Here is a 25,019-nt window from a genome sequence, read left to right as displayed (position 1 = left end):
AAAATAATAAGTAGATTCGTATTTTCTACCTTGATTCCAAGTACCTCTACCACCTCATTGGACGAGTTCAGGAGCTCTGTGCATGCCAGCTCCTCTCTAGTATACAGACCTACTCCTCCACTTGCCCTAATTACTCTGTAACATCTATATAGATTATAATTCGGAATCCAGATTTCACTATCCATGTGGTCTTTTGTGTGGGTTTCTGTAAATGCACCAAATATTGAGTTCGATTCTATTAGGAGGCCATGAACTTAACTTTTTTCTTGATTTTGGTTTCAAGCCAAGGTGGTGAGAGGGGAACAGATAACGGTCAAAGCACAGCATGAAAGCAAAGCTTTTGCACAGACCATGTAAGGCAGTAATGATTGCAGCGATCCTGTAGAGACAGGATGCTGGTTTCATCATACAAGCTCTGGGTGGGGAATGACTGTAAGGCACTAGAGCCAAGGCATAACCCAGTATGATGAAGCATATTGAGATGACAAAGGATCGAGGGAGAGGAATAAGCGGGAAAACCATAATCAAGTTTAGACAGCAGTCTGAACTTTATTATAAAAAAAAGTGCAAATAGAAGTGTGTATCTATCAGCACCCCAGGCAGTAGAAAGAAATGGCCTTAGAGCACTCGGCTCGGAGGTGAGAGACACGGGATGACCAATACAAATGGGAGCCAAAGATCAACCCCAAGAGTTTAGCATTATCTTCATACATAAGGGAATTACCATTAAACTATCTGGTTCGAAAGACCATAAATGTGGGGGGAAAATGCTGGGATTAATGTGAGAGGAGAACTACTAGGGACTTGTACTGTACTAAATTAAAAATTACTATGTAAAATTAATTCAACTAAAGTGTCTAGCTAGGGTTGTAAATTCTACCTCCTCTTTTCTTAATGACAGACTGTGGGCTGTAAGGGGCAGGTGGGTGGGGAAACCCTAAGAATGAATGTAGAAGTTGATTGAAGATCCACAATCCACCTGCAGACAAGTTCCTTGCATCAGCTTGAATTGTTAATACAAGGATAAGATTTAATAATTCAGTACTATAACTGAACAATGGTTCTGTTTAAATTAGGAATTTAAACATGTACACAATTCAGTCTAGCACCATAACTATAACAACCAATATATATTCTTATATTATAAACACAATAATTAAAATTGTAGAAGTATAATATTAAATGACCTTAAATGTGGTCTAAGTACTAGTTAACTAAGTACTAAAGATTATATTCAATTAGATAAACTTATATTATAAATTAAAGATAACTAAGCAAGCAATTGTTAACTTAATTTATATGTTCAAGTATATATATAGATATATTTAATTTATATAAAGAGATTCAGGTATGCTCGACTGGAACACTTCCCAGACTAGTGTGACGGTGTTCCTCCCCTTATATTTCTCCCACGCCAGCTGTAAGTCATATCTACTTTACCCGAATGTTCTCTGCCTTCCAGAGAACAATTTGACATATGTGGGAGCATGAGGTGTTCTCGCGTTGGCGAGAAATTAACTAAAGAAGGGGGTTTTGGCCAGTGGCTTAGGCCCTTTTGGATGCTAAGATGGCGCCGACCCCTACGTTTTTGTGCCAAGATGTTATGACGTCAGTGACACCAGATTGGTCAAGAACGGTGACGTGGTACAGGGAGCCAATGAGAAACGCCCCTGGCAAGTATGACGTCACGAGTGGAAGGGGGTCCGGGCGGCGCGCCCTGTGGCGCCAAGAGTTAGATACGACACGTCGTGAAGGGCGGACGTGCGATAGGGGGTCCTGTCAGTCTGACAGTTTTCGCCCCTCTCCTGTGAATATACGCATCTCCAGTGGTCTGCAAGCATCCTGTGAAGTCTTCCTGAACTCCGTGAGGCGGGCAGAAGAAGGAATTGACAGGAAATGAGCAACAAGTGCTCCAGTGACTGGTGCTTAGCAAGAGTGAAGCCCGGGCAGTGACGTCAGAGACGACTGTACAGTTTCACCAGTTGGGTGATGACGTAGTGGCTGGGCCAGTTCACCGTGAGGAAGAGGAACAAACTAGCTGGGAATACAAACGACTGCAGCCGTGAGTAAGGACTGCAGACGTAGTTGTGAGGAGGAGGCGACGGCCAGGAGACCGACTCTAACCCTTCAAGAGGTTGTGGAGGAGCACGGAGCCTGCAGAGAGAAGCAGTAAGGAGAAGATGAGCTTTTGGGTGTTGGTTGAGGTCCTGGGAAGAGCATCAGTGTGTGTGGGGGTGTTCCCTACAGCAAGTCGTGAGCCGGAACCAGGAGCTTCAATTCAACCCTCAACAGAGGATGAGTCCACATTATTTATGGTAGAAGTAGGTAATTCAGTTTTCCCTCCCATTCCCCTTTAGTTAGCGATTAGCCAGAGTATCTTCTATGTCGTGAGCAGGGCTCACCAATGTCTATGTTTCTAGTAAGACACAGTTGTGAAGGGAGATGCTAAAGAGCTCTCACGAGATATATATATGGTGTGTGATTGCACCCGTGGTTTGATGAAGAGATTACTGCGACGAGGACATTTATATTTACGTGTCATTTATATTATAAGTTTGTGCCAGAGGATATATATATATAAATGTACAATATAATAGTGTAAGGCTGTGTGCCTAGAGTTACCTTATTATTATGTATATTGATGAAGTGAACTATATACTTGTGTTATTAAACGATATATCCATATGTCTAGTGGTTAACTGTGATTATGCCAGTGTTGTGATATACTGTGAACATGAAGGAATAATAGGCGCCTCACGCCAATAGTGTGAGTATAGTGAGGAGTGAGCAGTGTAATGACAATGAGAAGAGTGAGTGGGCGTGGCATCTCGCGAGTTGCCAAACATTCGATAACACAGTTCCCACTGTGGAACGTGGGAACGCGCGACAGCTGAGAGTGTTGCCATTTCCCGGAGTGTTCCAGAATTGTGAAGAGGTGGAGAGAAGACTGGCCATTTATTTCTTTGACATGTTGTTGATGCAGAGTTCTGATTCTTTAATCTTTTAAGTAAACTACAAAACCACCGCCGTGTTTGTGTCAACCCTCCATTACCTTATTGCTACTGAGAGTGAGTGATTTAAACATACATTTACCTGCTACCAAATTGATTAGTGTTCTCTTGGGCCACTACTACTATATTACTACTATTCCACTGAGGTGTTACTGGACACGGTAAACACCAGTTGGCGACCTACGGTGAGCGGTAGAGCCCTCTGTCGGGGCGGGCACATGATCAAGTGAAGTGATCGTGTTCTCACTCGTCTGTAGGCTACAAGGCCAGCCGGAGAGAGACTGAGAGACTCTCCTGGTGAACAGTGGCACCATGAGGAATGAGTGAAGACCCGTGGGGGCTACAGTAAGTAACGTCTATCACTACTAGTACTTAGTGGTGACTGGCTAGAGAGAGAGAGAGAGACACCCCGACACTAGGAACATTCACGAGGTTTTGAATCTCTCAAGTGTCTCAAGTGTCCCTCAAGGGCAGTCTCCGTGGTGTAGTGGTAAGACACTCGCCTGGCGTTCCGCGAGCGCTATGTCATGGGTTCGTATCCTGGCCGGGGAGGATTTACTGGGCGCAATTCCTTAACTGTAGCCTCTTTTTAATGCAACAGTAAAATGTGTACTTAGATGAAAAGCGATTCTTCGCGGCAGGGGATCGTATTCCAGGGACCATAGGATTATTAAGGACTTGCCCGAAACGCTACGCGTACTAGTGGCTGTACAAGAATGTAACAACTCTTGTATATATCTCAACAACAACAAAGTGTCTAGGGATTCGGAAGAGATTCAGTCGCTGCAAGATTAATGAATACTCACTGAAATATGAGGCATTGCCTCACCCTTCAATGACAGACAGACTTATTGGATATATTAAAGTTATACAAGCATACAATTGGCCAATTAATACACCAAATAACATTCAATATACTTATGACTGAGTGCTGGGTGCCTGTCTGACAAGTGGCCAGACTGGATAACTCTTGTAGAGTTTAGGCATGATATTTGTTATCACAGCTTTGCTGTATAATGTTCTTGTAGCGTTGCTAATTGATTATGTCCTAAATTGCATTTGCAGTAGGTGGTGATGGTGGAGGTGGCATCACACTGAGTGAGTGAGTTCCACTCTACCTCTTATTTAGATAAGTTCAAGGAATTTTCCTTGTAGATATATTGTCCAGGTACTCCCCCAGTTGTAGAGAGTAATCACTGGTGATAAAAATAATTAAATACAGGTGTCCTAAGCTGAAAATTGTTCACTAAGCACTGTCACACATGTTCACTGTAAACACACGCGTTCTACCCCGGGGCGGCTCGTCGCTCGCTTCACTCCCGAGTTTGGCTCCCCCTTCTTCCTTGAGAGGGTAGCTTTCAATGAATATTGATTGATTATTTTTACTGTCTAGACATAGGATTGAGGTAAGATGTGATTATAATATAACTAGATATAGGATTTGAAGATTATAAGTAGTACTTGCTAGCACTACTGATTCTTATTAAGGATTTTATTTAATCCATTACCGGAAATTAATTGATGTTCCAATAGTTTTTAATTGAGATATTCTTCTCGAAGCTTCTAGATCCTTGAGAAATCATGCACAAAGTCACGTAGGCAACCAAGGCCCCTATGGTCGTACGTGATCATAGGTGTTGTCATGTAGGATCCAGATGTAGGAGATAGGATATAGTGAATCTGTAGTGATTCTGATATGAATCGGGGAGTATGCCATATCTTGGCAAGCGGATTGTCCCGGTTCTTCCCTGTCCACGGAATGGACAGTCGACGCCGCTTCCTTCCGTTGGCTCTGCCAGACATTTGGGTCTCCAGAAGTGGATCTCTTCACGTCAGTATAGTCAAGGCGTCTCCCGGTGTCCGTGGCGCCCTTCCCCGACTGCGAGGCCATCGGGGTTGACGCCTTTAGGCAGGACTGGCGGAGGTGGGGTTCTCTGTACCTCTTTTCCCCGGTTCAGCTGTTGCTCCAGATCCTGACTCACTTGGAGACTTACCACGCGAGAGTTGTCCTTCTGGCTCCTTGGTGGTCAGCCCAGCCTTGGTTTCAGGCTCTGCTTGCTAGGTGTCCAAACCTGAGGGTCTTCCCGCGGCTCCGCCTCTTTCAGCAGATCGGTCCAGCTCAGTATATGGCTGGTTCAATCATATAAATCTCAAAATAAACAATACCCAAATTTTTAACAAATTAGATGGCAAATTCCTTGGCGTTCTCATCGACCACAAGCTGAATTTCCAGGGACACATTCTAAATATATAAAAAAAAGTTTCAAAAACTGTTGGCATTCTTTCTAAGATCAGATATTATGTACCCCGCCCTGCCCTGGTGACTCTCTATTACTCCCTCATCTATCCATATCTCAACTATGGTATTTGTGCTTGGGGTTCTACTACCCAAAATCATTTACGTCCTCTAATTACTCAACACAAAGCTGCTCTTAGGACAATATCCAACTCTAGCCCCAGACATCACTCGGTACCCCTACTCAAATCTCTGAATATGTTAGATATTAAGTCACTGCACATTCTCTCATGTGTATTATACATATATAAAACGCTGAACTGTAATGCCAATCCTGACCTCAAAAGATTCATTGAAGGTTGTAACAGAACCCATGAGCACCACACCAGAAATAAATACAGTTTTGATATTCCTAGAGTACGACTTAATCATACTAGAAATGCTCTACAAATCAAGGGACCCAGAATGTGGAATGATCTTCCCAACCATGTTAAAGACAGTACCTCTCTCAACCAGTTTAAGATAAAAACGAAGCACTACCTAATAAATTCCCTGTAACCTACCTTACCCCTCTGTTGTCAACCCATGTATGTTTTTTTTTTTCAAAACAACGCTGTTTGACTGTAATTTTCTGTAATAATTTGTAATTGTATTTGTGCTGCTTTTTCAACCATGTTCCCCCCTCTTTTACCTCTATTTTTATTTGTTCTCAACACATTTTATTCTTTTTACCCATTAGTTTTAAGCTTTAGTCATTAATGTTTTTCCTGCCCGAAACGCTTTGCGTAATAGTGGCTTTAGGCATTGAAATTGAAATTGAAATAAGTTTATTGAGGTATAATGCACACAAAGGGATGAGGTAGCTCAAGCTATTCTCACCCCATTCAGTACAACGTGTTAATATATACATAGCTGGCTTTAGGCATTGTATGTACTAGCTCTATCTATTAACCCAACAAACTTTGTAAAATCTCTTTATGTATGTACCTTACCTAAATAAACATTTATTTATTTATTTATTTATTTCTCCTCTAGTCTTCCCCGTCTGAAGTTTTTGGCTCGAGTCTCTCATCGCTTACATAGGGCGCAGGTGGCTTCGTTGTTGGTTTCCCCACCTGCGTGCTTCGTCTTGGCGGCGGTATGGAGTTTCCTGGCGGTCCTTCCGGTTTTCGTATCACTGCGTAGGTGTACTTCGGTCTCTGATAGGGTTGTTTTGTTCTTTCTCTCATGGTTGTTCTAGGACCATCATCTTCTGCTGACTACTGTCGCCTCTTCTTGTGCGGCACTGGCGGAGCCACTGCAGCTTGCGTTCGGTGTTGATGTTCCTTCTCCCCTGTTCTGCTAGCTGTCTTGGGCGTTTGTTTCACCTTCGGCCTGCTTGTGCCCTTACTGGGCCGTCCTGGTCTGTGGACCGGATGCTCTCTTCTTCTCTTCGGTTTGTTGTGGCCCTATTGGTTCAACGTTGTTTTTCTAGGGCTCTTTTTCCTGCTGGCATTGGCCTTTGGGGTTCAAGTCGGGTCGGCTTCGGACAGCTACACAGTATCTCTTAGAATTATGTAAGTAAACAACAAATAGAATTCCAAAACCTCTGGAATTCCAGAATTCCAGAGGTAAACAACAAAAATATAACAAATTTGTTTACTACAATGTCGGTGCTGGCTGTAGAAGTTGAAAAAAACAGTTTTACTTTGAAATATACTAATTTTATCAGAAAATTCAACGTAAATATGTGGCAGGTGAGCTCCGATAAGCCAGCGTCGTGATTGGCTAAATCTTCAAGATGAAGAATATGTTACCTGCTCTTTGATTGGCCAAACGAAAACCCCGAAAAAAAAAGAAAAAAAAATCAAGAAGTCTAGCGAGACTTCTTGAAAGTTGCTAATAACTTCGTAAGTATGACTTTCTGAATCGTATGTAGTCACGTTCTTAGCCAGTATTTATGAACCTTCGTAGCACACCTACTTACGAAGAAATACCTGGAGCTTCGTGAATCTAGATCCAGGCTCAACACTTGTAAATATATTATGAAGGAAAATAGTTTAGTGTTTTAAGCAATTTAATATGTATATATATTAGATCCAGGCTCCTGTGTTAGGTTAGGTCTGCGCTGGTGTGTTTCGACGGGTTTCTTCAGCATGGCTGTCCTCCTCCCTCGTCGGGTCGTGGGTGCCGGGTTGTTGACCTGCTCGGACCAGGTAGTCCTTGATGGACTTACCTCGCCTCCACGCAATCATTGAGGGATTTTGCGGGAAATTCTCTCAAGAAGGGGTGGTCACTACACCACAGTCACCGTGGTGTAGTGGTAAGACACTCGCCTGGCGTTCCGCGAGCGCTTTGTCATGGGTTCGTATCCTGGCCGGGGAGGATTTACTGGGCGCAAATCCTTAACTGTAGCCTCTGTTTAACTCAACAGTAAAATGTGTACTTGGTTGTAACAACGATTCTTCGCGGCGGGGATCATATTCCAGGGACCTGCCCAAAACGCTACGCGTACTAGTGGCTGTACAAGAACATAACAACTCTTGTATATATCTCACTGTATGTCTCCCTCATCCAGGTCTATATGTTTGAGAGTTTCTATTTTAATTTCCCCACAAAACTAGGAAACAGGGTAGGGAGGATCCATCTCCTATATAATTGGGTGGGCCTCCAACCGTGGGGTCCCAAGCCCCACGGTTGGAGGATATCCTCCAACCGTGGGGCTGGGGGCCTGAGAAGTTGTTCTCTGATCTTCCCGCGTAGTTTCTCCTGGGCGTGGTTAAGCATTTCCTCAGGGTAACCTCTGCTCCTAACATCTCCCACAGGTCGTCTAGCCGGGGGTAGAGGGTTTCATCCTTGCTGTTTATTCTTTTAAGGCATAATCCTAGGGAGAAAGGTAAGCTAAGATTTCTTTAGGGTTAGCGGATGACATGAATCGAATTTCATATACAGTATGTGTGAAGGTTCGTAGGTTTGTAATACGCCTTCGTGTTAAGGTGTCGGATTTTCTCGTCCACTACACCGTGGTGTCGTCTTGTTATAGGGTAAATTTGATGTTTCCATGGACTGTGTTCGCCCAAGCAAACAAACCCTCTAGACGTTTGAGTCCGCCTACCGTGACTCCAAAGATATCGTCTATATATCTGTGGTACACTGCTGGGGCGTCTCCTCTGTGGGATCCGTCCCTTTCAAAAACGACATGCATGAAGATGTCAGCAATAGCTACGCTACTGGACACTCCTATGGCAGTGCCTGTCATCTGTCTATATGCCTTACCATCGAATTTAAGGAGGGTATCCCTCATTACATGGAGTATGGCTTCCTCCAATGCCTACCTGTGAGGCGTCCTCCATACTCCTGCTTCTCGTAGTTGTTGTGTAATTCTGTGTTTGTTTTCATCAAAAAACGTTGCTACCACTTTAGCTGCCTTTTTCTGTGGTGTGCTCGGGTAGAGCGATACCACATCCATTGAGAACAGGCAGGCTCCTCTTGGAACTGGACCTCTGATGCTGCTTATCTTGATCAGGAATCTGTTATATCTTGAAGGTGTTCCGGTAGGAGTCGTAGAAGGGGGTTGAGAAGGGCTATACATATCCAGTCTACCGGTCTGGTTGGTGCCCAGCAGCCGCTCAGCACTGGTCTCCCCTGCTACGTTCCCTGTGATCTTGTTCGGTGATTTGTGATTCTTTGGTAGAAGATAAAGGTGTGGGATGGCAGACTCAAAGGCTATGTAGAAGTCCCTTGCTTGCATGAGCCCACCATTCCATCTCGGGCTTTATTTTCAAAAAGCTTGAGGACTAGATTCCTGCTCCTTGTCTGGGCGTTCTTCAGAGCAGCGTTTAGGTTTGTGATCCGGTGGTACGCCGCTGTGTCCGCCAAGTGTCGTTCCATTTCCCGTGTATAGTTAAACCGTCTCCAGACAACGGCGGTGCCTCCTTTATCCGCGGGTTTAATCACGATGTCCGGTCTCGACTTCAGTGTTGACACGGCTTCCCTCTCCTCTCGGGGCAGGTTGCAGTTGTGTCTGTGCTCCGTGTTCTTTCTGAGGTCCTCCTTCAGGTGACAGATCACCTCTCTCAGTCCCACCAAGTTGTAGTTTGGTTGTGGTTTCGTCTTGCCTGGGTGGAGGTACCTGAAAGAGAGGGATAGTTTAGTTTTTGGGGGTGCCCGCTGTAACTTACCTTGGTCGGGCTTTAGGGTGCTCCAGACACGGTTGATACTGTTTTCCAAGCTGGTGCCTAAGGCCTCAATGGCGCCCTGTCGTATCTTGCGCGCTGGTGGGCCTATCACAAAAGTCAGTTCCCTCTCCAGAAGGTTCCTCTCGTGTTGGGTAAGAGGGACTTCTGAGACGACAGTTTGCTTTAATCTTCCCTCCTTCTGGTGCTGTTCACGTTGTTTCCGTTGTGTCTCAGATCTCCATCCCACCACTCTCTGTCTCGGCCTCCTTCCTGCTGGCTTCTGTTCATGCTGTTCCACCGTTCGATTTGGTTGTTGTTCCATGTTTGGCGCCTGTTGTCTCCACCTCTGCCTCGGTCGTCGCTCCTGTCCCTGTTACCTCGGAAAAAAAATAATTAAATGAATAATAAACACTTGGTTTAATTTCATATGATTTAACTTACTTGAGACACTATCCCGGATGATACAGTACTTTTTTGGCCATTGTACAATGTGTACCTCACCTGATGTACGAGTACCTCACCTGATGTACGAGTACCTCACCTGATGTACGAGTACCTCACCTGATGTACGAGTACCTCACCTGATGTACGAGTACCTCACCTGATGTACGAGTACCTCACCTAATGTATGAGTACCTCACCTGTAGTACGAGTACCTCACCTGTAGTACGAGTACCTCACCTGAGAGTGACACTCGCGCGTCACACATCTAGGTGGTTACTAGTAATTCCGAGGCAGGTATTGTCTTGCATGAAGGTGATCATTAGGGTGACCCCTCAAGAGGAGAACATCCTTGGGCTCAGGCCATGGGGGGAAGAAGGTGGTGGTGGTAGCGTGCTTGATGATAGGATGACCGAGCCGTGTATTCAGCGGGTAATGATAGGATGACCGAGCCATGCATTCAGCGGGTAATGATAGGATGACCGAGCCATGCATTCAGCGGGAGAAAGGGGTCCTTGGGTGGCATTCTTTGTATCTATCGATCCATCACTGTAACTGATGGACCATTGATTACCTCGATGCTTCCTCCAGTTCCTTTACATTAGTTTGATTTAAATATTTTCTTCTTGGTCATGGAGGTGGTTCAGAATGATCCACTGTTCCTCCAGACTGACCTTCCATGCAGCTCTGATAATAAAGATGCACACTCGAGGATTGTTCTCATGTAGGTGATGCAGTGTCTAATTCCTTCTCACCAAGGTTCTCCATTATTGTGCATTGGCCTGCTGGTCTTGTCACTTGCCCTCTTTACCTTACCGATGTTAAAACCCAGCAGCAGCTACTTCTTAATTTGTGTGGCCTATGTAGCTATTGCTCTAGTGTCCAGTCTTCCTTTGTCGGTCTCTTCGCGTTGGTGTTGTGTTGTCTGAACACCGACATTCATTCCTCTAGTTACATAACGTGTCGGGTAAACTACATATATATTATTTATTTATGAAATACATACATATAACATGCTAGAGCAGATCCTTCGGGCACAGTCTGTTAACTTTCGCCAACCCTATTTCTCTTGTAGCGACTATATTAAGAAGTAATATACTTGCTCCATATTCCCATTATCTTTAGTGCAGATAATTATATTTTCTTGTTAATTTATCATAACTTGTCTCGAAGAGTTCCACATTCCAAGAAGTTCTAAATTCAAATTCAAATGTTTATTCAGGTAAAGTACATACATACAAGGTGTGATACAAACATTGATGGATTTATAGATAGAGCTAGTACACACACTGCCTAAAGCCACTATGACGCACAGCGTTTCCGAGCAGGAAAAACACTAAAGACTAAAACTTAATACTAATTGAGATTAAAGTATAAAATGTGTTGAGAAAAATAAAAAAAAAATAAAAAAAAGGGGGAACATGGCAGAAAAATAGCAAAAATACAATTTGGTCGACAAACAGCATTGTTTAAAAATAGCAGACATGGGTTGACATTTTAGGCGTAAGATAGGTTACAGGGAGTTAATTAGGTAGTGTTTAGTTTTTATCTTAAACTGGTTGAGAGAGGTACAGTCTTTAACATGGTTGGGAAGGTCATTCCACATTCTGGGTCCCTTGATTTGTAGAGTATTTCTGGTTTGACTAAGTCGTACTCTTGGAATATCAAAAAGGTATTTGTTTCTGGTGTGGTGCTCATGGGTTCTGTTACAACCTTCAAGGAAGCTTTTAAGGTCAAGATTGACATTACAGTTCAGCGTTATATATATATATATATATATATATATATATATATATATATATATATATATATATATATATATATATATATATATATATATATGCAAACAAGCCTGAATGGTCCCCAGGACAATATGCAACTGAAAACTCACACCCCAGAAGTGACTCGAACCCATACTCCCAGGAGCAACGCAACTGGTATGTACAAGACGCCTTAATCCACTTGACCATCACGACCGGACATAATGAGGTGATAGCCGAGGCTATTTGAACCACCCCACCGCCGGCACTCGGATAGTAATCTTGGGCATAGCATTTTACCAAATCACCTCATTCTTTGGGGCACACGTGAGGAACACAAATGCGAACAAGCCTGAATGGTCCCCAGGACAATATGCAACTGAAAACTCACACCTCAGAAGTGACTCGAACCCATACTCCCAGGAGCAACGCAACTGGTATGTACAAGACGCCTTAATCCACTTGACCATCACGACCGGACATAATGAGGTGATAGCCGAGGCTATTTGAACCACCCCACCGCCGGCACTCGGATAGTAATCTTGGGCATAGCATTTTACCAAATCACCTCATTCTTTGGGGCACACGTGAGGAACACAAATGCAAACAAGCCTGAATGGTCCCCAGGACAATATGCAACTGAAAACTCACACCCCAGAAGTGACTCGAACCCATACTCCCAGGAGCAACGCAACTGGTATGTACAAGACGCCTTAATCCACTTGACCATCACGACCGGACATAATGAGGTGATAGCCGAGCCTATTTGAACCACCCCACCGCCGGCACTCGGATAGTAATCTTGGGCATAGCATTTTACCAAATCACCTCATTCTTTGGGGCACACGTGAGGAACACAAATGCGAACAAGCCTGAGTGGTCCCCAGGACAATATGCAACTGAAAACTCACACCCCAGAAGTGACTCGAACCCATACTCCCAGGAGCAACGCAACTGGTATGTACAAGACGCCTTAATCCACTTGACCATCACGACCGGACATAATGAGGTGATAGCCGAGGCTATTTGAACCACCCCACCGCCGGCACTCGGATAGTAATCTTGGGCATAGCATTTTACCAAATCACCTCATTCTTTGGGGCACACGTGAGGAACACAAATGCGAACAAGCCTGAATGGTCCCCAGGACAATATGCAACTGAAAACTCACACCTCAGAAGTGACTCGAACCCATACTCCCAGGAGCAACGCAACTGGTATGTACAAGACGCCTTAATCCACTTGACCATCACGACCGGACATAATGAGGTGATAGCCGAGGCTATTTGAACCACCCCACCGCCGGCACTCGGATAGTAATCTTGGGCATAGCATTTTACCAAATCACCTCATTCTTTGGGGCACACGTGAGGAACACAAATGTGAACAAGCCTGAATGGTCCCCAGGACAATATGCAACTGAAAACTCACACCCCAGAAGTGACTCGAACCCATACTCCCAGGAGCAACGCAACTGGTATGTACAAGACGCCTTAATCCACTTGACCATCACGACCGGACATAATGAGGTGATAGCCGAGGCTATTTGAACCACCCCACCGCCGGCACTCAGACTGTGTTCCTCACGTGTGCCCCAAAGAATGAGGTGATTTGGTAAAATGCTATGCCCAAGATTACTATCCGAGTGCCGGCGGTGGGGTGGTTCAAATAGCCTCGGCTATCACCTCATTATGTCCGGTCGTGATGGTCAAGTGGATTAAGGCGTCTTGTACATACCAGTTGCGTTGCTCCTGGGAGTATGGGTTCGAGTCACTTCTGGGGTGTGAGTTTTCAGTTGCATATTGTCCTGGGGACCATTCAGGCTTGTTCGCATTTGTGTTCCTCACGTGTGCCCCAAAGAATGAGGTGATTTGGTAAAATGCTATGCCCAAGATTACTATCCGAGTGCCGGCGGTGGGGTGGTTCAAATAGCCTCGGCTATCACCTCATTATGTCCGGTCGTGATGGTCAAGTGGATTAAGGCGTCTTGTACATACCAGTTGCGTTGCTCCTGGGAGTATGGGTTCGAGTCACTTCTGGGGTGTGAGTTTTCAGTTGCATATTGTCCTGGGGACCATTCAGGCTTGTTCGCATTTGTGTTCCTCACGTGTGCCCCAAAGAATGAGGTGATTTGGTAAAATGCTATGCCCAAGATTACTATCCGAGTGCCGGCGGTGAGGTGGTTCAAATAGGCTCGGCTATCACCTCATTATGTCCGGTCGTGATGGTCAAGTGGATTAAGGCGTCTTGTACATACCAGTTGCGTTGCTCCTGGGAGTATGGGTTCGAGTCACTTCTGGGGTGTGAGTTTTCAGTTATATATATATATATATATATATATATATATATATATATATATATATATATATATATATATATATATATACTAGGCTGGCGCTGGCGGTGGTACCGGCTCCGTCACAGCTGCTGAAATTTCGTGTTTAATTTCGTCTCCACTCAACGTTGCATGGCCTAACTGCCGCCTAGCACGAGTTAAGTGCATGGAGACTTAATATGACATAACTCACAGTGAACCTCAACAGAAATCAACCAAAATTAACCAATTTTCGCCTGCCTTTCTACGACCCTTCTGCCAAGTGTTCCCAATACGCTAGTCATCCCTACTATAATTCACCAAGCATCTACCATTAGAAACGCTACCAAGAATCTATTCGTCGAAAACATGCCCAAACATAACAACAAGCAAGGTAGGGGTGCCTCCCGCACTGGTTCCATTACTCCTAGAGCTCTGAATGAAACACTGGCAACGCCGCAACCCTCGCCGATGTTTGTAAACACAGCATCTGCTCCCCCTCCTCACTCCCCCCCTTCAACTCACCTCGGATCTCTAGCTTTAGAATTTACTCAATCTATGGCTCCCTGTCTAAACTTCAAACCTCTCCGAAGTAATCCATGGCTCCAGAAACTGCACAACCTTGTGAAAATGCAATCAGAAGCTATTTTGGCCCTCCAAGACACAGTCACCCGACAACAACATACCATAGACCGCCTCCTTGAATCGTCGACGAACAACAACCAAGAAATTCTCAACATACAAACTGTTGCAAATGGTGCAATGGATCAAATACGTAAGATTCAGGCCGAAGAAACCCTCTCAGCTCAAAGTGACCTCCTTAAAAAGCTGGAAAAACAGATCAATCTCCTTCAGGCTCACCAGGCGGCTTCCGAAGATGACCAAGAGCAACAACAACTTCATGACTCCCTGATAATTAGCTCTACTGATCTACCTGTTGAACAACAAGGTGAGGATTGCTGTAACATAGCCAACACCCTAATTAATTCAAAGATCAGTCTCAATGTTCAAATCAAATCGGCTATTAGGATAGATAAAAACAATCCCCGTAACTGTAGAAGAATGCTCATCAAACTTGCAAATCCCTCTGCGAAGTTTGACCTCATGCAAACAGCTGCTAAGCAAAAAACCAACCTCTATATAAATGAGTGTCTTACTAAGCAGCGTGGATCCCTCCTCTACAGGCTGCGCCAAGTTCGCAAACAAAACCCTGGTCTTATCAAGCAGTGCTACACTAGGAATGGTACGATTTTTGCGAAGAAAGAAGCTACAGGAAAAAGGTATGAAATAAAATGTGACCAACAACTCCTGGCCTTCCTAAGTGATTGTGGTATATCTGAAAACCTGAACCCGACCAATGCCAGTACTTAAATTAACTCTTTCAGTGCCTGAGCCTAACCTAACTTAATCTAACTTTGTCTAAGGTGCTGTCTCTGCCTTACCATTTACCTGATGTTCTCCTATTCCTATAATTTCCTAAATAATCCATCAAGTCTCCATGCACTTATGCAAGCATCTACCTCAGTTTCATTGTAAAATTTTACTCTTAAATCTAATCTTACCCTATTCCATTTATATTTTAAATTTATTTGTATTGATCTATGTCATTTTTTTTAAATCAATTATTGATCTCATTTTTGTTCTTTTAATTAAGTTCATACTAATTATAAGTTACAACTAAGCTTAATAAAATTTATTATCTTTAAGATTATTTTACTTTACAATTATCATTTGTCAAATTTTTTTATATATTCATCTTGACAGTCTCTACTGATTTTTTGTTCTCTCCGCCAAACTTGTATATTGTGTTTTGCTATAATTACTTCCTATTTTACAGCAGATTTGTTTTTCATCTGTTCATGTAATTGTTATCTTATTGTATTGTGACATTCTTTTCTATATTGATATATATTTTCTGTCTATTGTTACTTACATTGTACCTGAGAGTACCTGTAAGCAATCTACCTCATTTTTCATTTTTGCTCAATTTTTTTGGTATTGCTTAGTCTTGTTTATATTTTTGTTTTGTATATCTATATCTTGTGTTTTGTATAGTCCATGTTTATATGTTTTTTTCTTTAATCTCATTCATTACCTAGGTTTCCTAGCCTAGCCATACTCCCTTACTCCATTGTACCCCTGTAAGCCCCTTTTGTGTTTGTTTGGTACAGTATTGTGTACATTTATTTCTTTTTGTTTCTCTTGTTTTTCCGGCAATCAGCTTTTTTTTATGCAGTCAAGTATAGACCCAGAACTTAACCTCTTATCCACTATCTATGACAATAATCACTTTAATGATCTAAATTGCAGATATTTTGCAGCACATGATGTAAACAATGTATTAACTCATAGTCACAATATCTCTGTAATCAATTTGAACGTTAGATCCCTAGGCAAACACTTCGATGATGTTAGTGCCTTGATTGAAGCTATTGACAACAATTTCTCTTTTATTATACTTACTGAAACATGGTTGAAAGATGATACTACTCAACTCTTTAACATGCCTAACTACTCAGCAATCCACAACTGTCGTCAACTTCAGAGAGGTGGTGGCACTGCTCTTTACTACCACCAAGAACTAACATGCTTAAAAGAAATTAGAACTAGAGACTGCTATGGGGAGTATATCTTCGCCAGCTTCAGAGTCAAGGGTGCCGAGTCTATCCTGTCTGTGGGTGCAGTTTATAGAATTCCTAACACTGATGTGTCCGAATTCAACTCAAACCTTAGAAATCTAATACTTGATAACAGACTGAACAAAAACCACCTAATTATTGCAGGGGACTTTAATATTGACCTCTGCGAGCCAGAACACCCTACTGCTGTTAGCTTCCTCAACTGTATGAATTCCTGCTTCCTCATACCCTTAATCACTAGACCTACTAGAATCACTGATAGCACTGCCACGACTCTTGATCACATCTGGACAAATATAACCTCTCCGCTTACTTCAGGTATAATCACCGATAGCACTACAGACCATTACCCCACATTTCTCTTAACTAACATTAGCAAACCACCTCTTGAGTCAAGAGAGATACGTTTTAGACTACACAATGAAACTGCTATAGACAATTTTATAACTGCTACTGATAATGTCAACTGGGAGTCCGAGTTAGGTAACATAGAGGACATCAACCTAGCAGTTCAATCTTTTCTTCAAATAACTCTTAGCCTTTATAATACCCACTGTCCTATGCTTACAAAACAAGTCACAACCAAAAGGCTTAACAATCCTTGGCTTACAAAGGGAATACTTAAATCTATTAATAAAAAACATGACCTTGAGAAAAAGTATAGGTTAGGGATTGTCTCCAAAGAATTCTCAAAGAATTACTCATTATTGCTATCTAAGATAATTAGACGAGCCAAAACTAAATACTACGAAGATAAATTTACCCAAATAAAGAGCAACATTAAACAAACATGGAGAACAATTTCACAAATATTGGGATCAAAAAAGTCTTTAAATAGCAAACCGACTCTCCTGTCTAATAACGATGGTCAGCTTTCAGCCTCTGATTCTGCTATTGAGTTCAATAGGTTCTTCTCTTCCATTGGTTCATCCCTTGCTAATGATATTCCATCTTCCAGTACTGACATTAAGGACTATCTTACAGGGAACTATCCCCAGTCTCTGTACCTAAAGCCTATTAATTCCATTGACGTCAATGAGATAATCCTTTCCCTTAAAACCAAGTCTGGTGCCCTTGAGGAGATACCAACTTTAATCTACAAAAAAGCCTCCAGATCTTTAGCCCCTGCTATTGCTTTGCTCTTCAACAAGTCACTTGAACTCCAAACCTTTCCAGATATTCTAAAAAAAGCGAGAGTAACGCCTGTCCACAAATGTGGTGATCTCACAGATGTTAACAACTACAGACCTATATCAATCCTGCCAAACTTGTCAAAAAATTTTGAAAAACTAATCTATAAGCAGCTTTACTCATATCTAGCCAAACTCAATATACTTAGCCCTTGCCAATATGGCTTCAGGCCCAAAAAAAGCACTAACGATGCACTTATTAGTATGCTTAACTCGATTCATACAGCTCTTGATAAAAATGAGTTCCCTGTTGGGTTATTTGTGGACCTGCGTAAAGCTTTCGATACTGTCAACCACCAAAACCTTCTTCTTAAATTACATCATTATGGTGTCAGAGGACACTCCCTACAATACCTCAAATCCTACCTTACTGACAGGCTCCAATGTGTTTCTGTGAATAATACAATTTCGCCCACCCTACCCATCAACATTGGTGTTCCCCAGGGCAGCATACTTGGCCCTCTCCTCTTTCTCATCTACATTAATGACCTTCCAAATGCCTCCCAACACCTCAAACCAATCCTATTTGCTGACGACACAACCTTCATTTACTCCAGTCCTGATCCCCTTGCTCTAAATGCCACAGTAAATACTGAGCTAAATAAAGTCCATCTGTGGCTAACTGCCAACAAACTCACCCTTAACAATGACAAAACTTTCTATATTCTGTTTGGCAATAAATCCTCCTATCAAATAAATCTCAAAATAAACAATACCCAAATTTGTAACAAATTAGATGGCAAATTCCTTGGCATTCTCATTGACCACAAGCTGAATTTCCAGGGACACATTCTAAACATATCAAAAAAAGTTTCAAAAACTGTGGGCATTCTTTCTAAGATCAGATATTATGTACCACGCCCTGCCCTGGTGACTATTACTCCCTTATCTATCCATATCTCAACTATGGTATTTGTGCTTGGGGCTCTACTACCCAAAATCACTTACGTCCTCTAATTACTCAACACAAAGCTGCTATTAGGACAATATCCAACTCTGGCCCTAGACATCACTCGGTACCCCTACTCAAATCTCTGAATATGTTAGACATTAAGTCACTGCACATTCACTCATGTGTATTATACATATACAAAACGCTAAATTGTAATGCCAATCCTGATCTCAAAAGCTTCATAGAAGGTTGTAACAGAACCCATGAGCACCACACCAGAAATAAATACAGTTTTGATATTCCTAGAGTACGACTTAATCAAACCAGAAATGCTCTACAAATCAAGGGGCCCAGGATGTGGAATGACCTTCCCAACCATGTTAAAGACAGTACCTCTCTCAACCAGTTTAAGTTAAAAACGAAGCTATACCTAATAAATTCCATGTAACCTACCTTACCCTTCTATTGTCAACCCATGTATGTTTTTTGTTTTTTTTTTTTGTTTTACAAATCTACGCTGTTTTAATGTAATTTTCTGTAATAATTTATAATTGTATTTGTGCTGTTTTTTCAACAATGTTCCCCCCCTCTTTTACCTCTATTTTTATTTGTACTCAACGCATTTTTTTCTTTTTACCCATTAGTTTTAAGCTTTAGTCAGTAGTGTTTTTTCCTGCCCGAAACGCTTTGCGAAATAGTGGCTTTAGGCATTGTATGTACTAGCTCTATCTATAAAGCCAACAAACTTTGTAAAATCTCTTTATGTATGTACCTTTGCCTAAATAAAAATTATTATTATTATTATTATTATAATTATTATTATTATTATTATATATATATATATATATATATATATATATATATATATATATATATATATATATATATATATATATATATATATATATATATATATATATATATATATATAATACACATGAGAGGATGTGCAGTGACTTAATATCTAACATATTCAGAGATTTGAGTAGGGGTACCGAGTGATGTCTGGGGCCAAAGTTGGATATTGTCCTGATCATAGGTCCACTAACTATAATAAAATATACCTTCCAAACCTGCAAGATGTTGGTCGGTTTGCCAAGGTGAGGAGAAGCTTGTAATATAAGCCATGCCTTCACATACCGCCATCTTACAGGTTATTCATGCCCCTGCCACGTCTTAGGTGGCCTAATCTTCATCAATCAGATCTCCATCAGTCTAACATCAAGAGTGGTTCAGTACAGACGCTGTAAAAGTTTCGCAGATCCTCAACACCAAGTACCATTCACCAGTAACAATGTCACACTCGTCGAGTCTAGTTCCTGCCTTCACAAGACTTCAGCCTCATTACAGAGCAGACAGCCGGAGTCCAGCCGCATCGAGCTTCCGTGTTCTACACTGTCATCCCGCATCCGAGCACTCCACCACCGACCTCACTCTCTGCCCTGCTCCAGGCGTCCTCTCAGCTACTACGACACATCACTACATTGACAACAAACCGACTGCTGTAAACAAGACTATACTGAATTAGTAATGGTAATGTCTTCTCTCCGACCCAACAACATAGGATAAAAACCCACACTTGTGTATTTATTAAATTTATTTAAGGAATTTACACCAAGTCCTTCGCACTCTCCTGAGTGCTTTATCAAGGTCTGAGTGTGTGATTAGGATGAGACTTGCATCTTAGTGTTTAATGAGGCTGCTATCTGTTTGTTGTTGTTTTAGATTCAGCTAATCTGAACAAAAAGTTCCAAGTAGCACGGGCTAAGGTGAGCCCATAAGTGGAGGCTCTTTGAGGCCATTATCTGTATCAATAGCTGATACTGAAGATCTGGGGATGAATGGACGTCTTCATGGTGAATTTCAGCCTCGGAGAGCTGGCTGCACCAGTTATGGAGCTGGTGGGTTAATGTAGACCTCTAGGCCTTCCATGTTTTCTTTGGCTGAGCCGTGCTGTCGTTAGAGTTTGGTGAGGTGGCCTCAATTAGGAGGTCTTGTACTGAGTAGGTGTCGTATTTGTGGTGCGGCGGTAAAGCTCATACTAAGATTTCCTCGTCTGAGGAGTTCGTAACATCCATAGTTGATGTTTTCTTCTTTCGTCTCGCAGCCTGAGGTAGGCTCAAGTGTCGTGGATTAGTGGTAGAAGCTATTTCAGGAGCGTTGGTGGCGCCGTTAGTACTTGTAGACAGCACGTCTGGGAGCGCATCTGCTGAGATGGTGATGGTAGAAGTGTTGGGAGCTGGAGAGGGAAATACCTCTGTGCCGCCCGGGTCTTGGGTGGTTCTGGAGTCTGTGTTGAGATCGACCTCGTGGTAGTCTCCGAAGTGGTAGTGGAGGCAGTGAGACGACTTGCGTCCGGGGCGATGATCGGGTCCAGGCCGTTGCCTAGGTACAGTGCATTTAGTTATTTGATGAATCATTGATTGGTCCCGAAAGCATGACCGTCAAAGTCATGCTGGAGCTTCCTCTCCTTTAGAGGTTTGGGTCGCATTGTGTCCACACCCTCAACGGGTCGCAGAGTTCATGGCTGCTATCTGTTGTTGCTTAAGATTCAGCTACTCGGAACAAAACGTTTTAAGTAGCACGGGATAAGGTAAGCCCGTAGTGGACTTACCTGGCACAGGAGCGGGGCTGTAACTGGCTGCTATCGATTGATTGATGATAAAGATTAAGTCACCCAAGTGGTGGCACGGGCATGAATAGCCCGTAAGTGGTACAATTTTTTGTGCAGTAAATCTTTTCATTGTTCTGAGGTCGCATTTAATCGTCAAGCTGCCATCGCGGGGGAGGACACTGCTTGACAGTGTTTATGAGGGTGTCCAGCTGCTGGACACCTTTTTTGACCAGAAGAGTGGCAGTGTTGATGGCTTCAGGGTGGTTACTGCAAGATTCGGGGACTCTTAAGGCTCTTCTAAGATCGTTGGTTGCTTCACATTCCAGGAGATAGTGAAGTAGTGGCTTTTCTGTGACAGTTTGGCAGAAGATGCACTCTCTCTGTCGGGGTTCACCAATCTCCCAGTTGCATCTGTAACCTAGACGTAGTCTATATAACCGAACTGCTATTTCCCTGTGGATTCCTTTTGGGATATTTAACCTTTCTAATTTGGTTGCCTGAAGATACCATATTGCAGAGGGCGAACCTTCAGCTATTCTCTGGTGCAGGTCGGCTTTGTTGAGATGTGAGAGTTTTTTGGTGATGATGTTTTTTATGTTCTCTAGGCTGGGTTGAATTGTTTTATGTATCACTAGATGACGAGTTGCCAATTTAGCAATTTCATCGGCTTTCTTGAGTGTTTTGTGCAATCACATATGCGAATGCCTGTTGTATGGTAAACAGCTCAGTTTGGGTTGATGATATTAGTCCTCCCAGTCTCCAATATGCCTGTACGCTGGCCGTGCAAAGAGCAGCGCCAGCACTCTCATATTCTGTGTCCACCGATCCGTCTGTGAAGATGTGGGTGGCTCCTGCTACTGCTATGCTATACATTTGCTCTTCTATTATGCGCCTTAGGATTGTTGGATCATAAGCAGACTTTTTCATTGGGAAACTTTCTATTACTATTTTGAAGGTAGGCTCTTCCCACGGTGCGGAAGAAGTGTAATTTGGGTGTGGTTGATCACCCTCTCTATCAAGAATCATGCTTTTGAAATATAGTCTGTTTAGGACATTTCCTACTCTGGCAGCCCAAGAGTTTCCATTGCTTTGGCCAAGTCCAACCACCAAGGCCTGCCATACTGGGATTGGATCAGGAGAAATAATTATCTTACTGATAATTGTAGCTGTCCTTTGTGATATTCTTTCTTGAAGAGAGGGCAAACCCGTCTCCAGTCTTATAGTTTCAAGCCTGGTCCACATGGGGGCTCCCAGTGCGGCTCTCATAGCATTATTTTGGGCAACTTCAAGCTTTTTCCACTGTTGGTGTGATAGAGTTGTGAGTGCAGGTGCGGCATAGTCGATCACTGATCTGACTGCCTGTACATAGTATGTGCGAAAGTGGCTGCTCTCCTGGATCCAGTCCTCTTATCCTTCTTGACCTCCTGACCATGTCACCTTTATTCCCTGCTAGCGATGTATCTGCGGTAATGTACATAATGTACATAATGTACATATACAGAAATATGGTCATGTGTCCTTTCTGAGAACTGGAGTTGTTATTAATCGACTTGTTCATCTGGATGCCGTCCCTCGTAACCCTCTCCGTACACCAAGGAATGCGGCTAATGGGACTGCTTTCATTCGTCCATTTATTGAAATCTAATTTTAATTCACTCAGAATCATTTTCCTAGTAAAACTTTCCTCCGAAATAAACCTTTTGTTACCAACGAAGATATTCAGAGTATTTATTAGAACCCCTTCCACTATCCTTCTAGTTCTAATATTACGTTTATAGATTATTTCACGTTTCTTAAAAACAATATTAGGATCTTTTTCCCAACTATGGTTAGCTATAGCACTGTTACCAGCCATAATTCTACATGCTTTCTTATGTTCTTTAATTCTGATCTCCGGTTATATATTCAGTACTCCGATACTGAATATATAAGACCATTATACTCCAAGTCTTATTGCCCAAACACGTACACGAAAACATGCGTTCCATTCTCTTCCCTCTGTAACTACTTGTCGGCTAGGTAACCATCAGATTACGCCTCCACGACTACTCTCCCTTATTCCCCAAGTTTTGTAGGTCTTGGGTACTGCAGAAGATGCAGCCTCTCTATCCTTTATCCCTCTGGGGCGTCCTGCATCTTCCGTATTCCGGCCCTCAGTTCCTGCACAGTTGTCAGCCTCCTCCCCAGCTTGCTTGCCTGTGCTGGAGACCTCCCGGCTGCCTACACCACACACACCACACCTCTTCCCTCACTCTCCAGTGACCCCAAAAATATATATATTCCATTTATTATTTAACATTATCAACATGCTAAAGCATGACGGTGACTCTACACACCTTCACAATTGTAATATATACTTTTAGTAACCTATAAACAAAAGGATATGAATGCGTGTGTTATTAGACCAAACAACGTTAACCTCAGTGTGATGTATGCACTAAAATATTCACTGGTTATGGTGATGTAGAGCGCTGAGCACACAGTCGACTGGTCCCGGCGTAGATCGGTGTACAAGGCAAGGTTTTTGGGCACATTTGTTCCTTACACCTGATGCCGCTGTTCACCGATCATGCAGGAGACATCCGTGAGTCACTCGCTTGTAGTGGGTTGCATCCTAGCCGTTAAGGTAACATCTATATGCCTAACAGGTATTCAAAAGACCATAAAACTGACATAGTCGAGAGAAAGCTGTTACCATGAGGGACAAGCAATCTAAGACTCCCCAGTTCGAATCCCGATCATTCTCATGACATCAAGATGTATAATGATGAAAAATTGGAATGATAGAATAAAATTTCACGTGAACATATTTGGAAAGCAAACAATCTTGGAGAGGTGCCAAGTCACGGAGTGGGGAGGGGGGGGGGGGGTCTGGGAAAGTTGCGTGGTGGTTGTGGTGGTGCGTGGTGGTGGTGGTGGTAGTTATGGTGGTGGTGGTGGTGGTTATGGTGGTGGTGGTGGTAGTTATGGTGGTGGTGGTGGTGGTGGTGGTAGTTATGGTGGTGGTGGTGGTGGTTATGGTGGTGGTGGTGGTGGTAGTTATGGTGGTGGTGGTGGTGGTGGTTATGGTGGTGGTGGTGGTAGTTATGGTGGTGGTGGTGGTGGTGGTGGTGGTGGTGGTTATGGTGGTGGTGGTGGTGGTAGTTATGGTGGTGGTGGTGGTGGTTATGGTGGTGGTGGTTATGGTGGTGGTGGTTATGGTGGTGGTGGTGGTGGTTATGGTGGTGGTGGTGGTGGTTATGGTGGTGGTGGTGGTGGTAGTTATGGTGGTGGTGGTTATGGTGGTGGTGGTGGTAGTTATGGTGGTGGTGGTGGTGGTGGTGGTAGTTATGGTGGTGGTGGTTATGGTGGTGGTGGTGGTGGTAGTTATGGTGGTGGTGGTGGTGGTTATGGTGGTGGTGGTGGTAGTTATGGTGGTGGTGGTGGTGTTGGTGGTGGTGGTTATGGTGGTGGTGGTGGTAGTTATGGTGGTGGTGGTGGTGGTTATGGTGGTGGTGGTTATGGTGGTGGTGGTGGTGGTGGTGGTTATGGTGGTGGTGGTGGTGGTGGTGGTAGTTATGGTGGTGGTGGTGGTGGTTATGGTGGTGGTGGTGGTGGTGGTTATGGTGGTGGTGGTGGTGGTAGTTATGGTGGTGGTGGTGGTGGTTATGGTGGTGGTGGTGGTGGTTATGGTGGTGGTGGTGGTGGTTATGGTGGTGGTGGTGGTGGTGGTGGTGGTGGTGGTGGTTATGGTGGTGGTGGTGGTAGTTATGGTGGTGGTGGTGG

The 25,019-nt window shown here is 43.3% G+C and overlaps 1 protein-coding gene across 2 annotated transcripts in view; it reads left to right on the top strand.

Moving 5' to 3' along the window:
• Positions 1–14,095: 14,095 nt before the first annotated feature.
• LOC138350263 (uncharacterized) overlaps positions 14,096–25,019 on the top strand; it is a 273,690-nt gene continuing 262,766 nt past the window's right edge. The window contains exons 1-2 of one of the 2 annotated variants that reach the window (XM_069300841.1): positions 14,096–14,868; positions 15,104–15,199. In XM_069300841.1, coding sequence (XP_069156942.1) covers positions 14,289–14,868; positions 15,104–15,199 — 676 coding nt within the window. In that variant the 5' untranslated portion in view covers positions 14,096–14,288. Of the gene's footprint in view, positions 15,200–25,019 lie in introns of both variants that reach the window. The other variant, XM_069300840.1, reaches the window with a different exon arrangement.

Source organism: Procambarus clarkii, chromosome 44, assembly GCF_040958095.1.
Source record: "Procambarus clarkii isolate CNS0578487 chromosome 44, FALCON_Pclarkii_2.0, whole genome shotgun sequence".
Classification (NCBI taxonomy): domain Eukaryota; kingdom Metazoa; phylum Arthropoda; class Malacostraca; order Decapoda; family Cambaridae; genus Procambarus; species Procambarus clarkii.
Note: the sequence above shows the minus strand (reverse complement) of the source record. Positions and strands in the feature narration are given on the sequence as shown.